The sequence below is a fragment of the Lepus europaeus genome, chromosome 22 (assembly GCF_033115175.1).
Source record: "Lepus europaeus isolate LE1 chromosome 22, mLepTim1.pri, whole genome shotgun sequence".
Taxonomy (NCBI): Eukaryota; Metazoa; Chordata; class Mammalia; order Lagomorpha; family Leporidae; genus Lepus; species Lepus europaeus.
Genome location: NC_084848.1, coordinates 27,810,018 through 27,827,174, shown reverse-complemented (window position 1 = coordinate 27,827,174; position 17,157 = coordinate 27,810,018). Strand labels below are relative to the sequence as shown.

General features: G+C 42.8%; 1 protein-coding gene across 17 annotated transcripts in view; it reads right to left on the bottom strand.

The window, feature by feature from the left end:
- Positions 1-17,157, bottom strand: part of NUMB (NUMB endocytic adaptor protein) — a 174,068-nt gene that overhangs the window by 138,480 nt on the left and 18,431 nt on the right. For 7 of the 17 annotated variants that reach the window (XM_062181401.1, XM_062181408.1, XM_062181402.1 and 4 more), the window contains exon 2: positions 1,782-1,913. Coding sequence is in view for 9 of the 17 variants with exons in the window: in XM_062181396.1 (XP_062037380.1) it covers positions 1,782-1,913; positions 10,277-10,279 (135 nt within the window). In the remaining 8 variants the exon portion in view is untranslated. Of the gene's footprint in view, positions 1-1,781; positions 1,914-10,276; positions 10,374-16,219; positions 16,383-17,157 lie in introns of those variants that run through there. The other 10 variants (XM_062181396.1, XM_062181407.1, XM_062181398.1 and 7 more) reach the window with 6 other exon arrangements.

Sequence of the window (17,157 nt, the reverse complement as noted above, 5' to 3'; positions counted from 1 at the left end):
AATTTCTCTTTGACATAGAATTAAACTCTGATGCTCTGTTAAAGCAATGTGTTAAAGTAATCTATTCTGTTCTCTTGATGTCTGTTAAATTCTAATTGTTCAAAAACAGCTGAATTTTTATTAAGAGCTATGGGTTATTTAAATATGTGCTTTTTTCAAAAATTTGAATATCTGCTGCTCATAAAACTAAAGCGTTGATGGTTCTGTGTTTAGCTGTCCTCCTATAGGTTCCTATGGACTTTTTCCAGCCACTTTTATTGTATTCAGTACTTTGGGAAGGCTCTGTAAACAGATGAAGCCAATAATGTATTAACAGTACCAACTGAGAGAAAGTATGGTTAACTGAGGTTACTAAAAAGAAAAAGCAATTCAAATCAATTGGCAATCTACAAAAAGAGTTAAAGATTTTAAAAGCTATTATTAAAATTGATATATTGGTCTATTATGCTATATTATATGTGTGTACATATTGTATGTCCACATGGGGAAATTTTATTAAGAGTTTTATTTTAAATGGCTTATAGATAAGATTGTCCATAAATTTAAGCTGCTAAAATCAATCAAAGATACATTTTAATTTGTGGGACCTGAATCTGTGTATCATATGTTTTAGACTTGTTGGTAGAAAGAAACTAAAAACATTTTAGATGGTTGTGCTTAAGTTTACTGGTTAAACAAACTACACCATGTTAGATATTTAAGAGGTGTTTTCAAATACATGATTCTTAAAATTTATAGAAGGCATTGGACCTTCTGGTAAATGTTTTCTTAAGTTGTTATCTAATGGTTGAAACGGTTTGTTAAGTATTCATGTGATATTGCTATTGTCAGCAAGCGATCTAGGACTTGCTCCCTCATTTCTCTATTCTAAGCCCAACTTGTTCTTTCATTTCTCTATTCTCTTCAAGGTAGGAAACTAATTCTATTATGAAGGAATCTGTAGGATGCACAATTTAATCTTTAGACCTTATAAAAGAGATGGCTAACATTTTTCTGCAATAGCATAGCCAAAATAAGAACTCAAATAATAATCTCATAGCTAGATTCACTTCGCCATCAGCGAAGTATACAGTAAGTAGAAAAAAACCTCCCTTTCAGACCAAAGGGAAAGAAAGTTTTAAAGTGAGAATATAATTTTCCTCATGGGCATTGTCTACCTTAGAAAAACTACTACAGAACATGCCTGTGACTATAGACTTGTAGTTCAGGCCACCGAAGATTAGAGATGGGAAACGGGCACTCCCTTGACTTGCATCCTCTGGTCTGCTTTAACACAAACCAGGAGGAAAAGAAAGCTAGGCATCAGAAGCAATGGGTGGCAGGCCTATTAATGGCTGATCTGTACAGTGATCTGCCCTCAAGGAGACCCAACAGGCCAGTCCACTGCAGTGGCTTTCAATGTGGTAAGCCTGGGCTTCAGCAGAAGTCAGCTTGTGAAGAGCCCTGGCAGCTCTGCCAAGAGTTGGATCACTGGAAATGGACCTGCCCTGGAGTCGAAGGATGCCCAGGTCAGAGCCACAGATCTTATTGGCTCTAAGCTGAAAAGCCCTTCACTCAGCCCAACTTCCAAAGTGACCACTGCAGCTGAGGGGATGGTCAAGTAGGGTCAGCACATTGCAGGCAGAACTGTAAATTTCTTGTTAGAGATGCCCCCTGCCTTTACCTGGCCAGAGGCTTAAATTTTTAGGATCAGTCAACTGTTTGCATCTAACTGGAAATAGGAAAGAAGAATATTAGCAGTTAACCCTCTTTTCTTATCCTCAACCATCTGTTTCACTTACCTGTCCTAAGTGAAGTGTCTGATGATTGCTGGCCCACCAATATTCCAATCTATGGATTTGGGTTAAGTTCTTGGGTTGTGACAGCAGCTGCACTGGCACTCTTCCCTGGAAGAAGTTGCTGAAGCTCCAAATCTGAAATGTATAAGGAATGAAAAATCCTAAATATAGGCACCAAGATACACAGAAGTGAGTGCACAAGTTTCACTAAAAAAGGAATTAAGACAATGTGGATTCCAGTCCCAGCTCTACTTTCTTAAGAGCTATAATATCCCTCACAAATTCTGTGTCTACATTTAATAATGTGACGAAGATTGAGGGGGACAGGATGAAAATTTGGGGCTGGGAGTCTAGGTTCCACACTCTATCATTTTACCTTGCTGAAAGAACTTGGATATGGGCCGGCACTGTGGCTTAACAGGCTAATCCTCTGCCTTGTGGCGCCGGCACACCGGGTTCTAGTCCCAGTCAGGGCGCCGGATTCTATCCCGGTTGCTCCTCTTCCAGGCCAGCTCTCTGCTATGGCCCGGGAAGGCAGTGGAGGATGGCCCAAGTCCTTGGGCCCTGCACGCGCATGGGAGACCAGGAGAAGCACCTGGCTCCTGGCTTTGGATCAGCGCGATTAGCCGGCCGCAGCGGCCATTGGAGGGTGAACCAACGGCAAAAAGGAAGACCTTTCTCTCTGTCTCTCTCTCTCTCACTATCCACTCTGCCTGTCAAAAAAAAAAAAAAAAAAAAAAAAAAAAAGAACTTGGATATGTATCTGTGATCACTTTCTCATCTCTAAAAGGAGAGGACTGAATTAGATAGTGGTTCCTGAAATCTAATCCCTGAACAGGTGCTAACCATGACCAAAATACATTTGTAGTTACCAATTGTGCTTAACATGAGGTTGTCCTTCCTACTTTTGTGGTAGTAAAATAGCATCTTTTGTGAGATAATGTGTTAAAACACAGAAGTTGGGGTTCTTTTAAGATTTATTATTTTGGGGGGCTGGCGTTATGGCAGAGTGGGTTATGGGTGCCGGTTCCAGTCCCGGCTGCTCCTCTTCCCATCCAGCTCCCTGAAAGGCAGTTACAGAGAGAGCAGGAAAGACAGAAAGGGAGGAGGAGGGGGAGAGGGGAAGATCATCCATCTGCTGGTTTACTCCCCAAATGGCCACAAGGGATGCCAGCAGTGCAGGCCATGGCTTTAAGCCACTGTGCCACAGCATCAGCCCCCAGGCATTTTTCCTAATAAGATATATATTAATACTTGATCATTGTTAGTCATTATACTACAAGCTTGGATTATAAAATGGAACAGCTTAGGTTCTAACCTCAGCTACTAAGAAGCTAGTGGAGAAAGGCACCATTGAATTTTATATTGTTTTAAGTAAATAAGTAAATATAGTGTTAACTCTGCTTTTGCACTAGATCATTATTAAAACGATGAATTTGTTTTTGACAGGCAGAGTTAGAGAGTGAGAGAGAGAGAGAGACAGAGAAAGGTCTTCCTTTTTTTGTTGGTTCACTCCCCAAGTGGCCACTACAGACAGTACATTGCGGCCGGCGCACTGCGCCAATCTGAAGCCAGGAGCCAGGTGCTTCCTCCTGGTCTCCCACGTGGGTGCAGGGCCCAAGTATTTGGGCCATCTTCCACTGCACTCCCGGGCCACAGCAGAGAGCTGGACTGGAAGAGGAGCAACCGGGACAGAATCCGGCGCCCCAACTAGGACTAAAACCCAGGGTGCCGGTGCCGCAGGCGGAGGATTAGCCTAGTGAGCCCCGACGCCAACCAAAATGATGAATATTTAATTTGCCTTCTGGAAGGTGTAGAAGTTGAACTTTTTGGTCGATTGGCCTTTTTAAAAAATTTCTTTTCAAGATTTATTTGAAAGGCAATAATAGGAGCCGGCGCTGTCGCGTAGTGGGTAAAGACACCGCCTGCAATGCCAGCATCCCATATGGGCGACAATGAGTCCCGGCTGCTCATTGCTCATTCTGATCCATCTCTCTGCTGTGGCCTGGGAAAGCAGTAGAAGATGGCCCAAGTCCTTGGGCTCCTGCGCCCACATGGAAAACCCAGAAGAAGCTCCTGGCTCCTGGCTTCGGATCGGCGCAGCTATGGCCATTGCAGCCATCTGGGGAGTGAACTAGCGGATAGAAGATCTCTCTCTCTCTCTGCTTCTCCTTCTTTCTCTGTGTAACTCTGACTTTCAAGTAAATAAATAAATCTTTTAAAAGTAAAAAAAGAAAGAAAGGCAATGATATAGAGAGGGACACAGAGATACTCTGGCCTCTGATTCATTTCCCAAATGGCTGTGATGACCAATGTCTGCAATCATTCCTGTTTTTGCAAATAAGCAAATAAGGAAATCAGAGTTTAAAGAGGTTGAGTAACTCCAACTTCAAAACTCCTCCTATATTTTAAAACTTATACCATTCTTCCTCCCATATATGTCATTAGGTTCATAGCCTGTACTAGGAGATTTTTCCCCTTTTTATTGTTTTTGAGGTTTATGTCTGTTTGCCTATTAGACTGAGAGCTTTTTTTTTTTAAGAGCAGGGACCAATCTTACTTATTTTGTGGCCCCTCTGCCACCAGTAGAATACCTGTCACATATTAGATAACAAATAAATACTAGCTGAACAGTGAGTGAGTATGTAGGATTTTAGAAGTAGAAGGAATTTTAGAACTCATGTAAATGATACTAAAATTTCTAAAAAGAATTTAGGTTGCTTAATCTAGGGTTAAAGGTTTTTATTTTGATCCTATGAAGTATTTTCTGCTCTGGGTGGTAGATTCACTGCTATTGGTTTTAAAGATTTTTATTATTATTATTATTTGAAAGAGTTACAGAGCCGGCGCCGCAGCTCAATAGGCTAATCCTCCGCCTTGCAGCGCCGGCACACCGGGTTCTAGTCCCGGTCGGGGTGCCGGATTCTGTCCCAGTTGCCCCTCTTCCAGGCCAGCTCTCTGCTGTGGCCCGGGAGTGTAGTGGAGGATGGCCCAAGTGCTTGGGCCCTGCACCCCATGGGAGACCAGGAGAAGCACCTGGCTCCTGGCTCCAGATCAGCGCAGTGTGCCGGCCACAGCGCCCCGGCCGCGGCGGCCTTTGGAGGGTGAACCAATGGCAAAGGAAGACCTTTCTCTCTGTCTCTCTCACTGTCCACTCTGCCTGTCAAAAAAACAAAAAAATAAAATTAAAAAAAAAAAAAAAGAGAGAGTTACAGAGAGAGGAGAGACAGAGAGAGAGATTGATCTTTCATCTACTGGTTCACTCCCCAGATGGCTGCAACGGCCAGAGCTGCGCCAATCCAAAGCCAGGAGCCTGGAGCTTCTGCCGGCTCTCCCACGCAGGTGCAGGGGCTCAAGGACTTGAGCCATCTTTTACTGCTTTCCCAGGGCATAGGAGAGAGAGAGCTGGATCGGAAGTGGAGCAGCTGGGTCTCAAACCGGTGCTCATATGGGATGCCAGCACTTCAGGCCAAGGCGTTAACCCGCTGCGCCACAGCACTGGCCCCACTGCTACTGGTTTTATTACATGCTTTGCTACTTACACATATAGTATCAAATTCTTGAGTATGTATCAAATATCACATAACCTGATGGGGAAACAGGAAGGAAAGCGAAAAGAGAAAAAAAAGGGTAGGAAAAGAAAAGGAAAAAGGAAAGTAGGACATTTATATTGTAAGACAATAGGGACCTCCCATTTGTCTCTGAAAAAAACAACACAGACTTTTCCATAAATATAGGCTTTATCATGTAACCTTACTAAAATGAGTTTTCATTTTTTTTTTGCCAAGGGCATAAGTCTGAAATGAAGTGCAAGTGGATAACCCACCTATCTTTAGTTTTTAAGTTAACATAATGTCTCAGGGAATATGAGAAAGAAAAGACATTTTAATAAAATAATAGACTTTAAAGATGTAAATGTTCAAACATAAACATCTGAGAATTCATATTATTAAGGAAATGGACATAGTACCTATACACAGAATCATCACGAATGTGACAGCTACTAATGTAGGCTGGCAATGAACTGAACAGGAAAATCAGATACCATTAAGAGCACTGACACTGGTAACAGAATTTTCCAAAATAGTGAACTACTCTTGGTGAAGGCCTGAACAAAGTACAGTTTGCCCTTGTTTACTCTGTAGTTGCATTCCTGGAAAATTCAGTGTTTATTAAAACCATGTTTAAAAAAGACATTAAAAACAACCCTTCGCATTCAACTATAAACAGCATTTAGTTCAGATAAGTATAAACAAGTTTTTCACCTCCAAAAAGATCTGCAAAAATATTTGAAAAATCATGCTTTGTGGGATGTATGGCATTCCTAGAACTGTCTCATGCTTTGTGGGATGTATGGCATTCCTAGCTCCTGCTCAAAGAATGCCGCAGTTGTGCCCACCCTACCCTACCCATTATGGCAACCAGATGTGTACTCTCAAAGATCCAAATATCTCACAGCAAAAGAACTCTCTCATTGAGAACCAGAGCCTTCAAGAAAGGTTGGGTTCCCCTGTAGCCTCCAAACTTTGTTTTCATTGACACCATAAAGCTAAATGTAATAATAAAAAGCATAATGAATTTCTAACTTTAGTAAAAAGAGGAATACTGATGAAGAAATTAATGAAGAATCATAAAGACAGATATTAAGATATTCATCCTAAATGAAAATGATACACCAAACCAAAAATTGGCAGTCTTTTCACCTATTCAATGGCAATCTTTGAAGACAGTGCTATTTTGCTAAAATACAACAAATGTCAGAATTCAGAAACACAGTTAAACTCAAAGAATATGCTGTAGTTTACACAAAGCATTTTTATTTAATGTTAATCTTTATAGCAATCCTGAAACAGGCACCACTCAGATTACTTATAAAGAGAACAATCTCAAAAGATAAAAATCACAAAGCTAGTAGATGAAAGAGGCAGGATGACTTCAAGTCCTGATTTCAAATCTTATATTCTTTCCATCACACTGTACTGCTTCACAAAGATCCAGTATGGCAAGAAAAAAGGAAACTCAGTCTGTACAATGGAAGTATTAATAGCAAAAGATCAATATAAATCCTTCTTGATCTATTTTATGTAAACAGTTAATAAATGTAGTACAATCCTATTTCAGGATATAAGAAAATTTTAAATGTTAGCACTGTCATGTCTCATATTGAAAAAAGAAAACAAAATATGGCCGGCATTGTGGCTCAATAGGCTAATCCTCTGCCTGCGGCGCTAGCACCCGGGGTTCTAGTCTCGGTCGGGGCGCTGGATTCTGTCCCGGTTGCCCCTCTTCCAGTCCAGCTCTCTGCCTTGGCCCGGGAGTGCAGTGGAGGATGGCTCAGGTCCTTGGGCCCTGCACCCGCATGGGAGACCAGGAAAACACCTGGCTCCTGGCTCCAGATCAGCATGGTGCACCGGCCACAGCATGCCTGCTGCAGCGGCCATTGGAGGGTGAACCAACAGCAAAGGAAGACCTTTCTCTCTGTCTCTCTCTCTCACTGTCCACTCTGCCTGTCCAAAAATAAAAAATAAAAAAAATTTTTTAAAAGTGAAAAGAAAAAAAATCTGAAAAAGAAAAAAGTAAAATTTTAGGAGTAACCATGACAGTGTTTAATTACTACATAATACTTGCTTATGAATCAGAATCATAACAAATCTTCTATGTAATCAAACATTCCAGAATACCACTATAGATTTTGATAAAGATTAAAAGTCTTTTTTAAAACCTTTCATTTGGGGCTGGCGTTGTGACGTAACACATTGAGCTGCTGTCTGCAACACTGGCATCCCATATGGGTGCTTGTTCTAGTTTTGGCTGCTCCACTTATGATCCAGCTCCCTGCTAATGCACCTGAGAGAGCAGCAGAGGATGGTTCAATTGCTTGGGCCCCTGCACCCACGTGGGAGACGCAGATGAAGCTCCTGGCATCAGTCCAGCTCAACCCTGGCCATTGTGGCCATCTGGGGAGTGAACTAGCAGATGGAAGACCTCTCTCTCTCTTCTCTTTCTCTGTAACTCTGCCTTTCAAATAAATAAAATAAATCTTAAAAAAAAAAAACCCTTTCATTTGGGGATAAGTACATAATCATTAAGAATTTTACTGCGGTGGGTGTTTGGCACAACAGTTAAGTAACCACTTAGGCTGCCTACATCCCATATCAGAGTCCCTGGTTTGAGTCACAGCTACTGTGCTTCAAATCCTGTTTCCTGCCAATGCACACCCAGGGCAGAAGATGACAGCTCAAGTACTTGGGACCCTGCCAAACACAGGAGACCAGGATGGAGTTCTGGGCTCCTAGCTTTGGCCTGGCCCACCCCTGCTGTTGCAGGCATTTGGGAACCAAACTAGAAAATAGAGGATCTTTGTCTTTTTGCCTTTTAAATAAAATAATTTTTTAAAATAAATTTATAAAATCTGAGCTTAGCCAAAGTGCCTCTAATGTAGTCATTTATATCAGTCCTCTCAGAAACACTTACCATTATCTGAGAATAAATACATGATGGGATGACTTTTTTTTTTTTTTTTTTTTTTTGACAGGCAGAGTGGATAGTGAGAGAGAGAGAGACAGAGAGAAAGGTCTTCCTTTTTGCCGTTGGTTCACCCTCCAATAGCCGCTGCGGCCAGCACATCACGCTGATCCGAAGCCAGGAGCCAGGTGCTTCCTCCTGGTCTCCCATGCAGGTGCAGGGCCCAAGCACTTGGGCCATCCTCCACTGCCTTCCCGGGCCATAGCAGAGAGCTGGCCTGGAAGAGGAGCAACCGGGATAGAATCCGGTGCCCCAACCGGGACTAGAACCCGGTGTGCCGGTGCCACAAGGTGGAGGATTAGCCTGTTGAGCCACGGCGCCGGCCAGGATGACATTTTTTAATTAGTTTGTATTTGTGATTGGTAGATTAACTTCAAATTTAATTTGTGCACCTTATATAAATAAAAAGATTTACCTAAAATAAAGAAAAATCTAAATTGTACCATGTTTCTTACTTCATAAAACTTTCAAGGTTCTAAGCACCTATATGTTTATAATATAAGAAAAAATAAAAGCAAAGACATACTTAGAGCCTGATGTAAGAGGAAAAAATAAGCAGTATATCTTATTATTTCAGCTGACGAAATAAGTAAGGTCATTTGTCAGCAAGCTTAATTCTCTTAGACACATCACCCAAGAGTAGAATATTATTCTCAGGCTTTCCTAAGTAAACAGTAGTCTATAACTCATTCTTTCTCTAACTCAAACCCAAAATCCAAGATGAAAGAATAGATACTTCTAGTATTAAAAAACTTTTTGAAAAATTATGCTTTGAAATTCATGAGTAAAGTTTAACCGACTAAAATGAGGGCTAGCTTTAGGAGTTACAATATACAATCATGTTAGTCATAAATGAAACCTCACAAACTGGAAGTTCAGCACATATTTTATTCCTCTTTTCTGTTTCTCTTTCCCCCAGAAAACCTTTACCTCATTCACAACTATGATGGTCTAGAGCCACATCTCTCCCTCAAGCAACATCTCATTTCCTCCCTCGTGCATACTATTATCTCTTTTTCCTGACTTAAAATTCACTCCAGGGGCTGGTGCTGTGGTGTAATAAGTTAAACATCTGCCTGCGGTGCCTGCATCCCATTTGGGCACAGGTTCAAGTCTTGGCTGCTCCACTTCCAATCCAACTCCCTGCTGATGGCCTGGGAAAGCAGTAAATGTCCCAATTGCTTAGGCCCCTAAATACATATGGAAGACTAAGAAAAAGCTCCTGGCTCCTGGCTTCAGATCAGCCCAGCTTCGGCCACTGTGGCCATTTGGGGAGTGAAACAGCGGATGGAAGACCTCTCTCTATCTCTCTGTAACCATGCCTCTCAAGTAAATAAATAAATCTTTAAAAAGAAAAAATTCACTGCAACTTCTATAATGTTGCTACTATGACATCTGTCACATTACACTGACTTTAATGATTACTAATTAATGTAAAGCATATGCAAAAGAGCTGAAAAAAATGCCAATACTTGAATATTTCTAAAAAGCTACTATAGGGAGCAGGCAATGTGGCATAGCAGGTTAAGCCATCACTTTGGAAGCCCACATTCTAGCCCATATCCCATTGTGGAGTGCCTGGAATGACATCCCACCTCCTTTCGATCCAGCTTCCTAACGCATATGTGAAGCAACAGATTTTGGAGCAACTAGTTGATTGCCCACCATCCAGAGGGGAGACCTGGATGGAGTTCCTAGCTCCTCACTTCAGCCAGGCCAGTACTAGTTGTTGCAGGATTTGGGGACTGAACTAGCAGATGGAAGCTCTCTCTCTTTTCCTGTCATTCTTTCAAGTATATAAAAACAAATATTTGGAAGAAAAAAAAGCCACAGTAAAAATAAATAACAAAGCACTCTAACACTATGTAACATTGAAAAAAAAAAAAAAAAACCTGCGATTCATCATGAAAACTTCAAATTTGGGGCAGGTATTTGGCATAGTGGTTAAGATAACACTTGAGACACCCGCATACCATACTGGAGTGCCTGGTTCAAGTCCCAGATCCTCTGCTTCTGATCCAGCTTCCTGGTGATGGTCATCCTAGGAGTTAGCAGGTGATGGCTTGAGTATTTGGGCTCCTGCCACCCACATGGGAGAAACAGACTGGGTTCTGGGCTCCTGGCTTCAGCCTGGCCCAATGCTGGCTGTTGAGAGCATTTGGGGAGTGAATCAGCAGATGGAAATCTGTCTTTCAAAAATAAATAAGAATAAAAAGGCTCCAGGCTCTAAAAAAAGAAAACCTGATGATGAGAAACTGTAGCTTTAAAACATTAAAGAGGTTTTTAGTCAAGATAGTGCAATAAACGCCAAAATAATAATCATATGCAAGGGATGGGAAGGGGTACGTGTTGCTATGCAGAGTATTAATATGCCACGTGGAAGCCTGAATCCCATGTAGGAATGGCAATTACTTGGCTATTCCACTTCTTCTTCTTTTTCTTTTTTTTTTTTTTTTTTTTTTTGACAGGCAGAGTTAGACAGTGAGAGAGAGAGGCAGAGAGAAAAGTCTTCCTTCCATTGGTTCACTCCCCAAATGGCTGCTACGGTCGGCACTGCGTAGATCCAAAGCCAGGAGCCAGGTGCTTCTCCTGGTCTCCCATGCAGGTGCAGGGCCCAAGCACTTGGGCCATCCTCCACTTCCCTCCCAGGCCATAGCAGAGAGCTGGACTGGAAGAGGAGCAACCGGGATAGAATCCTGCGCCCCAACCGGGACTAGAACCCGGTGTGCCGGCGCCACAGGTGGAGGATTAGCCTAGTGAGCTGCGGCGCTGGCTATTCCACTTCAGATCCAGCTTTCTGCTAAGGCATCCTGGGAGATGGCAGATGATACCTCAAGTGTTTGGGAGTCTGCCCCCATGTGGGAGACTTGGATGGAGTTCCAGTCTCCTGGCTTTAGCCTGGACCAGCCCTGGCTGCTGCAGGCATTTGCAGAGTGAACTAGTGAATGGAAAACTCTGTCTCTGATACTCTGCCTTTCAAACAGATGAAAATAAATCTTTAAAAATATATACATATGCAAGAATAAGTCCAAAAGTTCAAGGAAAATGGAATTAAAAGAAGTTTATTTTGGGGGTCGGCACTGTGGTGTAGTGGGTAAAGTCACCACCTGTAGTGGTGGCACTGATTTCAGTCCTGGCTGCTCCATTTCCAATCCAGCTCTCTGCTATGGCCTGGGAAAGCAGTAGATGTCCCAAGTCCTTTGGCCCCTGCATCTGCATGATAGACTAGAAAGAAGCTCTAGGCTCCTAGCTTTGGATAGGCCCAGCTCCAGCCATCATGGCCATTTGGGAACTGAACCAGCAGATGGAAGACCTCTCTCACTCGCTTGCTCTCTCTCTTTCTGCCCTGCCTCACTGTAACTCTTTCACATAAATAAGTCTTTTAAAAAAAAAAAAAGTTTATTTTGGTGCAAATTTTGAAACACATGCATAGTTTTTTCATAATAAAATATGTATTTCTGGTAAAGTTCCTGAAGAGAGCACAATTATAAATATATCAAATATATAAATAAGAGGCACACATTTAGTCTAGTGGTTAAGATGCCCACACCCAGAGTGTCTGGGTTGATTTCTTACCTCTGGTTCCTGATTCCAGTTAATGCAATTATGATAGCTCAAGTAATTAAGTTCCTGTCCCAGTACGGAGAAACCTGGATTGAGTTCTCAGTTCCTAGTTCCAGCCCCAGCACAGCTCTGACCACTATGGGCATTTGGGGAGTTTAACAACAAATGGGATTTCTGTGTCTTTCTGCCTCTCAAATAATTTAAATATAAATATGTTTAAATATATATATACACACATACATATATAAATAATGAATAGCTGCCTATACAAATAATATAAATATCTCTGTGGCAGTGATAGAAAACATGTGCAAAGTAGTAAGGGGAGGCCGGCGCCATGGCTCACTTGGCTAATCCTCCGCCTGCGGCGCCGGCACCCCGAGTTCTAGCCCCTGTTGGGGCCCAGATTCTGTCCCGGTTGCTCCTCTTCCAGTCCTGCTCTCTGCTGTGGCCTGGGAGGGCAGTGGAGGATGGCCCAAATGCTTGGGCCCTGCACCCGCATAGGAGACCAGGAGGAAACACCTGGCTCCTGGCTTCGGATCGGCACAGCACGCCGGCTGTAGCAGCCATTTGGGGGGTGAACCAACAGAAGGAAGACCTTTCTCTCTGTCTCTAACTCTGCCTGTCAAAAAAAAAAAAAAAAAAAAAAGCAGTAAGGAGAGGCTGAATCAGGGCCTTAAAGAAACAGGTAGTGGCAACTGCAAATTTGGCTTTCTGGGGAACAGAGACTAAAAATGCCCCATATAAAACAGGGAACTCACCAGAGCTAGGGCCAGGAAGGAAGGCTGAAAACAATTTGCCAACTCTGCCTGGGGCTATGACTTACTGAAACTCCTAGGAAGTCTGCAGGACACACATAGCTTCAAAACAAAGCAAGAAACTAAGTCACCCGCTAGCTTCACAATATAACCGACAATATGTATAGCCCATAATATAACCAACATCTCTGAAAAGCAAGAACTCTTAGCCTAGTTCTAGAACTGGGGTCCAGAGGCAACTATGAAAGTACTATACGGCCAACGCCACGGCTCAATAGGCTAATCCCCCGCCTTGTAGCACCGGCACACAGGGTTCTATTCCCGGTCGGGGTGCCGGATCCTGTCCCGGTTGTCCCTCTTCCAGGCCAGCTCTCTGCTATGGCCCGGGAAGGCAGTGGAGGATGGCCCAGGTCCTTGGGCCCTGCAACCGCATGGGAGACCAGGAGAAGCACCTGGCTCCTGGCTTCGGATGAGCCGGCCACAGCGGCCATTGGAGGGTGAACCAACGGCAAAAAGGAAGACCTTTCTCTCTTTCTCACTATCCACTCTGTAAAAAAAAAAAAAAAGAAAGAAAAAAAAAAAAAGAAAAGAAAAAGAAAACCAATTTCTGACTGGTGACCTTTGATGACTACAAAATTAACCATACAGATTTCCCACAGCTAAAGTGCCTATATAGAGACGAGAACCATGGCCTAATGCCTTAGGCCAGACCTTCAACACTGGTATTCCATATGGGCTCAAGTTTGAGTCCTGGCTGTTCTGCTTCTGAACCAGCTGCCCGCTAATGTGCCTGGAAAAGTAGCAGATGGCCTAAGTGCCTGGGCCCCTTGCACCCATGTAGGAAACCTGGATGGAGTTCCAGGCTCCTGGCTTTAGCCTGGCCCAGCCGGGGACACATGGAGAGTAAACCAGTGGATGGAAGATCTCTGTTTCTCCCATTCTCCCTGTCACTGCCTTTCAAATAAATAAATAAATAATCTTAATTGTCTATATGTCTATGTGACCATGTCTACGCAAACTTAAGCAACATAGATCTCTCAAATTCATCCCTCCTATTATCAACCAGACATAGGATTTTACTACCACAAGGAAGGGAGTGGATTCTAGTTTTAGGATGACACAATTGAAAGGTTCTGAAAAGTAATTAAAAATAGCCCCTAGAAAGAATAACTTAAATAAAAAGTACATTTAGGCAAAACAGAAGTCAAATTCATAATATATCACTTCAATTCTTTATGAACCTCTGCCACTAGCTATACTACTTTAGCTATCTAGGCTTCAGATTCTTTATAAGAAACTTGGGGCCCAGTGCTGTGGCATAGAGGATTAAACCCCTGCCTGTGACACCAGATTGCAATAGGTCCCAACTACTCCACTTCCAATCCAGCTCCCTGCTAATGTGCTTGGGAAGGCAGCAGAAAAGGCCCTAGTGCTTGGGCCCCTACCACCCAGGTGGGAAATCTGGATGTTGTTCCAGGCTCCTGACTTTAACATGGCCCAGCCCCAGCTGTTGTGGCCACCTGGGGAGTAGACAGAAGGTCTGTCTGTCTCTCTCTACATCCCTCCCCACCCCTACACCTCTTCCTGAAACTCTTTAACTTAAATTAATTCTAAAAGAAATAAATAACTAAAGATACTTTATAAGGTCTCTCAGGCTCTTCTAACAACCCCCTCACCCTTTTTTTTTTTAAGATTTTATTTATTTACTTGACAGGTAGAGTAACAGACAGTGAGAGGGAGAGACAGAGAAAAAGTTCTTCCTCCCACTGGTTCACTCCCCAAATGGCTGCATAGGCCAGAGCTAGGCTGATCCAAAGCCAGGAGCCAGGAGCTTGTTCTGGATCTACTATGTTGGTGCAGGGGTGCAAAGATTTGGGCCATCTTCCACTGCTTTCCCAGGCCATCTGTAGGGAGCTGGATTGGAAGTGGAGCAGCCAGGACTCAAACTGGTGCCCATACGGGATGCCGACACTGCAGACGGAGGCTTAACCTACTATGCCACAGCGCTGGCCACTAGAGAGAAGGTATTATAGCAGTTAAGCTACTGCCTGGGATGCCCATATCCCATATCAGATAGCACGTTCTAGTCCTGGCTCTTCCACTTCCAATCCAGCTTCCTACTATTAATGCATCCTGGGAAGCACAGATGATGGCTCAAGTGTTGGGTCATTTCCAGCTTTTGGCAATTATGACAAAAGCATGTAAGTTTTTATGTGACTATAAGTTTTCATTTCACTTGAGTAAATTCCTAGGAGTTGAACTACTGGATCAGTATGGTAAGTTTGTATTTAACTGTATATGAAAATGTACCAAACTGTTTTTCCAAAGAGGCTGAACAGACAATGATTAAGTTTTGAATAGTTTTAAGTAAAAATAAGATTAAATCTGAAGTCACAAATTTCACAGAAAAATCCTAAATACATCCAGATATTTATAAGAAATTATTTTTCTGTGTCCTATTTATAGAAAGTATGAAGTTAACAAAGGAAGTTGATTTGACTTGATAAATATTTATAGTTACCAAAGATTTTTAAAAAGACTTTAAAATGTCATATTTGAAATCACATTTGTAAGTTCTATATGTCACTAACTGCATGTGTGGGTGTGTTTCAATGTATTTGGCTAGATTGTAGGTTTAAATTTTCTATTTAGAATGGAAGATCCCTAGTGTTTGATTCTGCACAAATTAGATATTCTGTTTGTTTTGAACATAAATGAGAAGGAAGGAGAGATGAAAGACATGTGTTAGTAAAAGCTCCAACCCTTCCCCCTGTATGACTGAGCCCATAGAAATAATTCTTAGTTCTTAATGAGACCACTAACTCCTAAAATACTCCACTTTTTCCCTATCATTCTCCTACTTTCATCATCTTTATCCATCTTAAAATGCACACTTAATCAATATAAGCACTCTTGCTGGTTCAAATCTCAGCTGATTCCAGCTTCTTACTAATGGCATACGTAGCTGGGCCCAAGCCTTCGCATTAGAGATCTGGAGTCAGTTCCTGGATTCAGCCTGGTCCAGCCCAGGCTGTTGCAGGCATGTGCAGAGTGGAAGATATCTCTCTCTACCTTCCAAATAAATAAAAATAAAATAAACAAAATTAAACACATACACACACTCTTCTCTCCCCCATGTGTTTCCCCTTCATACTCTCCTAGAAAAAATGCAGGAAAACCTTCTTCTGTGACTGTAATGGAGCAATGAAACACTAGAGAAAAATCGTACTCAGGCAGATTGGTTATCATAAATTCAGAATCTCAGTCACAGCAATACTGCCTTACAAGTGTCCTATAGTGATACTATTTCTTCAATTCTTAAACATTTCATGGCTCCTTCCTCTAATTTCTGTGATGGTCAACTGGGTGCCTGGCAATAAGGAAGCCCCTAGTGAAAATCTCCAGCAATAAGGAAACCACTAATGATGGAAAAGTTCTTAGCAACCTGACTCAGATATTTATCTCCCAGATTATAATCCACGCTGCAGCAGTAGTCAGCTTCCAGCTGGCCTGCTCTCCTGTTGCTCCCTTACAGTGTATAAATCTAATTCTGCTCACTTTGTCTGAGTGCTGGAGAATTCCTTCACCACTCACCGCAGTCACTTCCTACAACTTCTACCCCTTTAAGATTCTTTCATCAAGAAAATAGCAAGCAGGGGCTGGTATCATGATGCAACAGGTTAAGCAGCATCTCATACTGGAACACCAGTTCAAGTTCTGGCTTCTCCACTTCTGATCCACATCCCTGTTAACGTGCCTGAGAAAACAGGAGAAGATGGTCCAAGTACTTGGGCCCCTGTCACCCACATAAGAGACCTAGATGGAGTTCCTGACTCCTTGCTTTGGCCTTGCCCAGCCCTGGCCATTGTGACCATTTGGGGAGTAAGTCAGCCAACGGAAGATACCTCTCTCTCTGTCTCTCCCCATCTCTCTATGTCACTCTGCCTTTCAAGTAAATAAAAAAAACTTAAAAAAAAAAATTAGCAGCCGGCGCTGCGGCTCACTAGGCTAATCCTCCACCTGCAGCGCCGGCACCCTGGGTTCTAGTCCCAGTTGGGGGGCCAGATTCTGTCCTGGTTGCTCCTCTTCCAGTACAGCTCTGCTGTGGCCCAGGAAAGCAGTGAAGGATGGCCCAAGTGCTTGGGCCCTGCACCCGCATGGGAGACCAGGAAGAAGCACCTGGCTCCTGGCTTCGGATTGGCACAGTGCGCCGGCCGTAGCGGCCATTTGGGGGGGGGGGGTGTGAACCAACCGAAGGAAGACCTTTCTCTCTGTCTCTCTCACTATCTCACTCTGCCTGTGGGAAAAAAAAAAATTAGCAATCAGATGGAAGAAGCTTCCTACTCTTTCTATAACCAAATGTATAAGCCCCTAAATAAACCAGTCATTTATTTTCTCTTGTTTTAAAACACTGTAAGCATCTGATTATTACCAAAGCTTACACTTTGTATTCTTTTTCAATTAAAGATTTCCTTCCTGGGACCAGCACTGTGGCGTAGTGGATAAAGCCTCCGCCTGCAGTGCCAGCATCC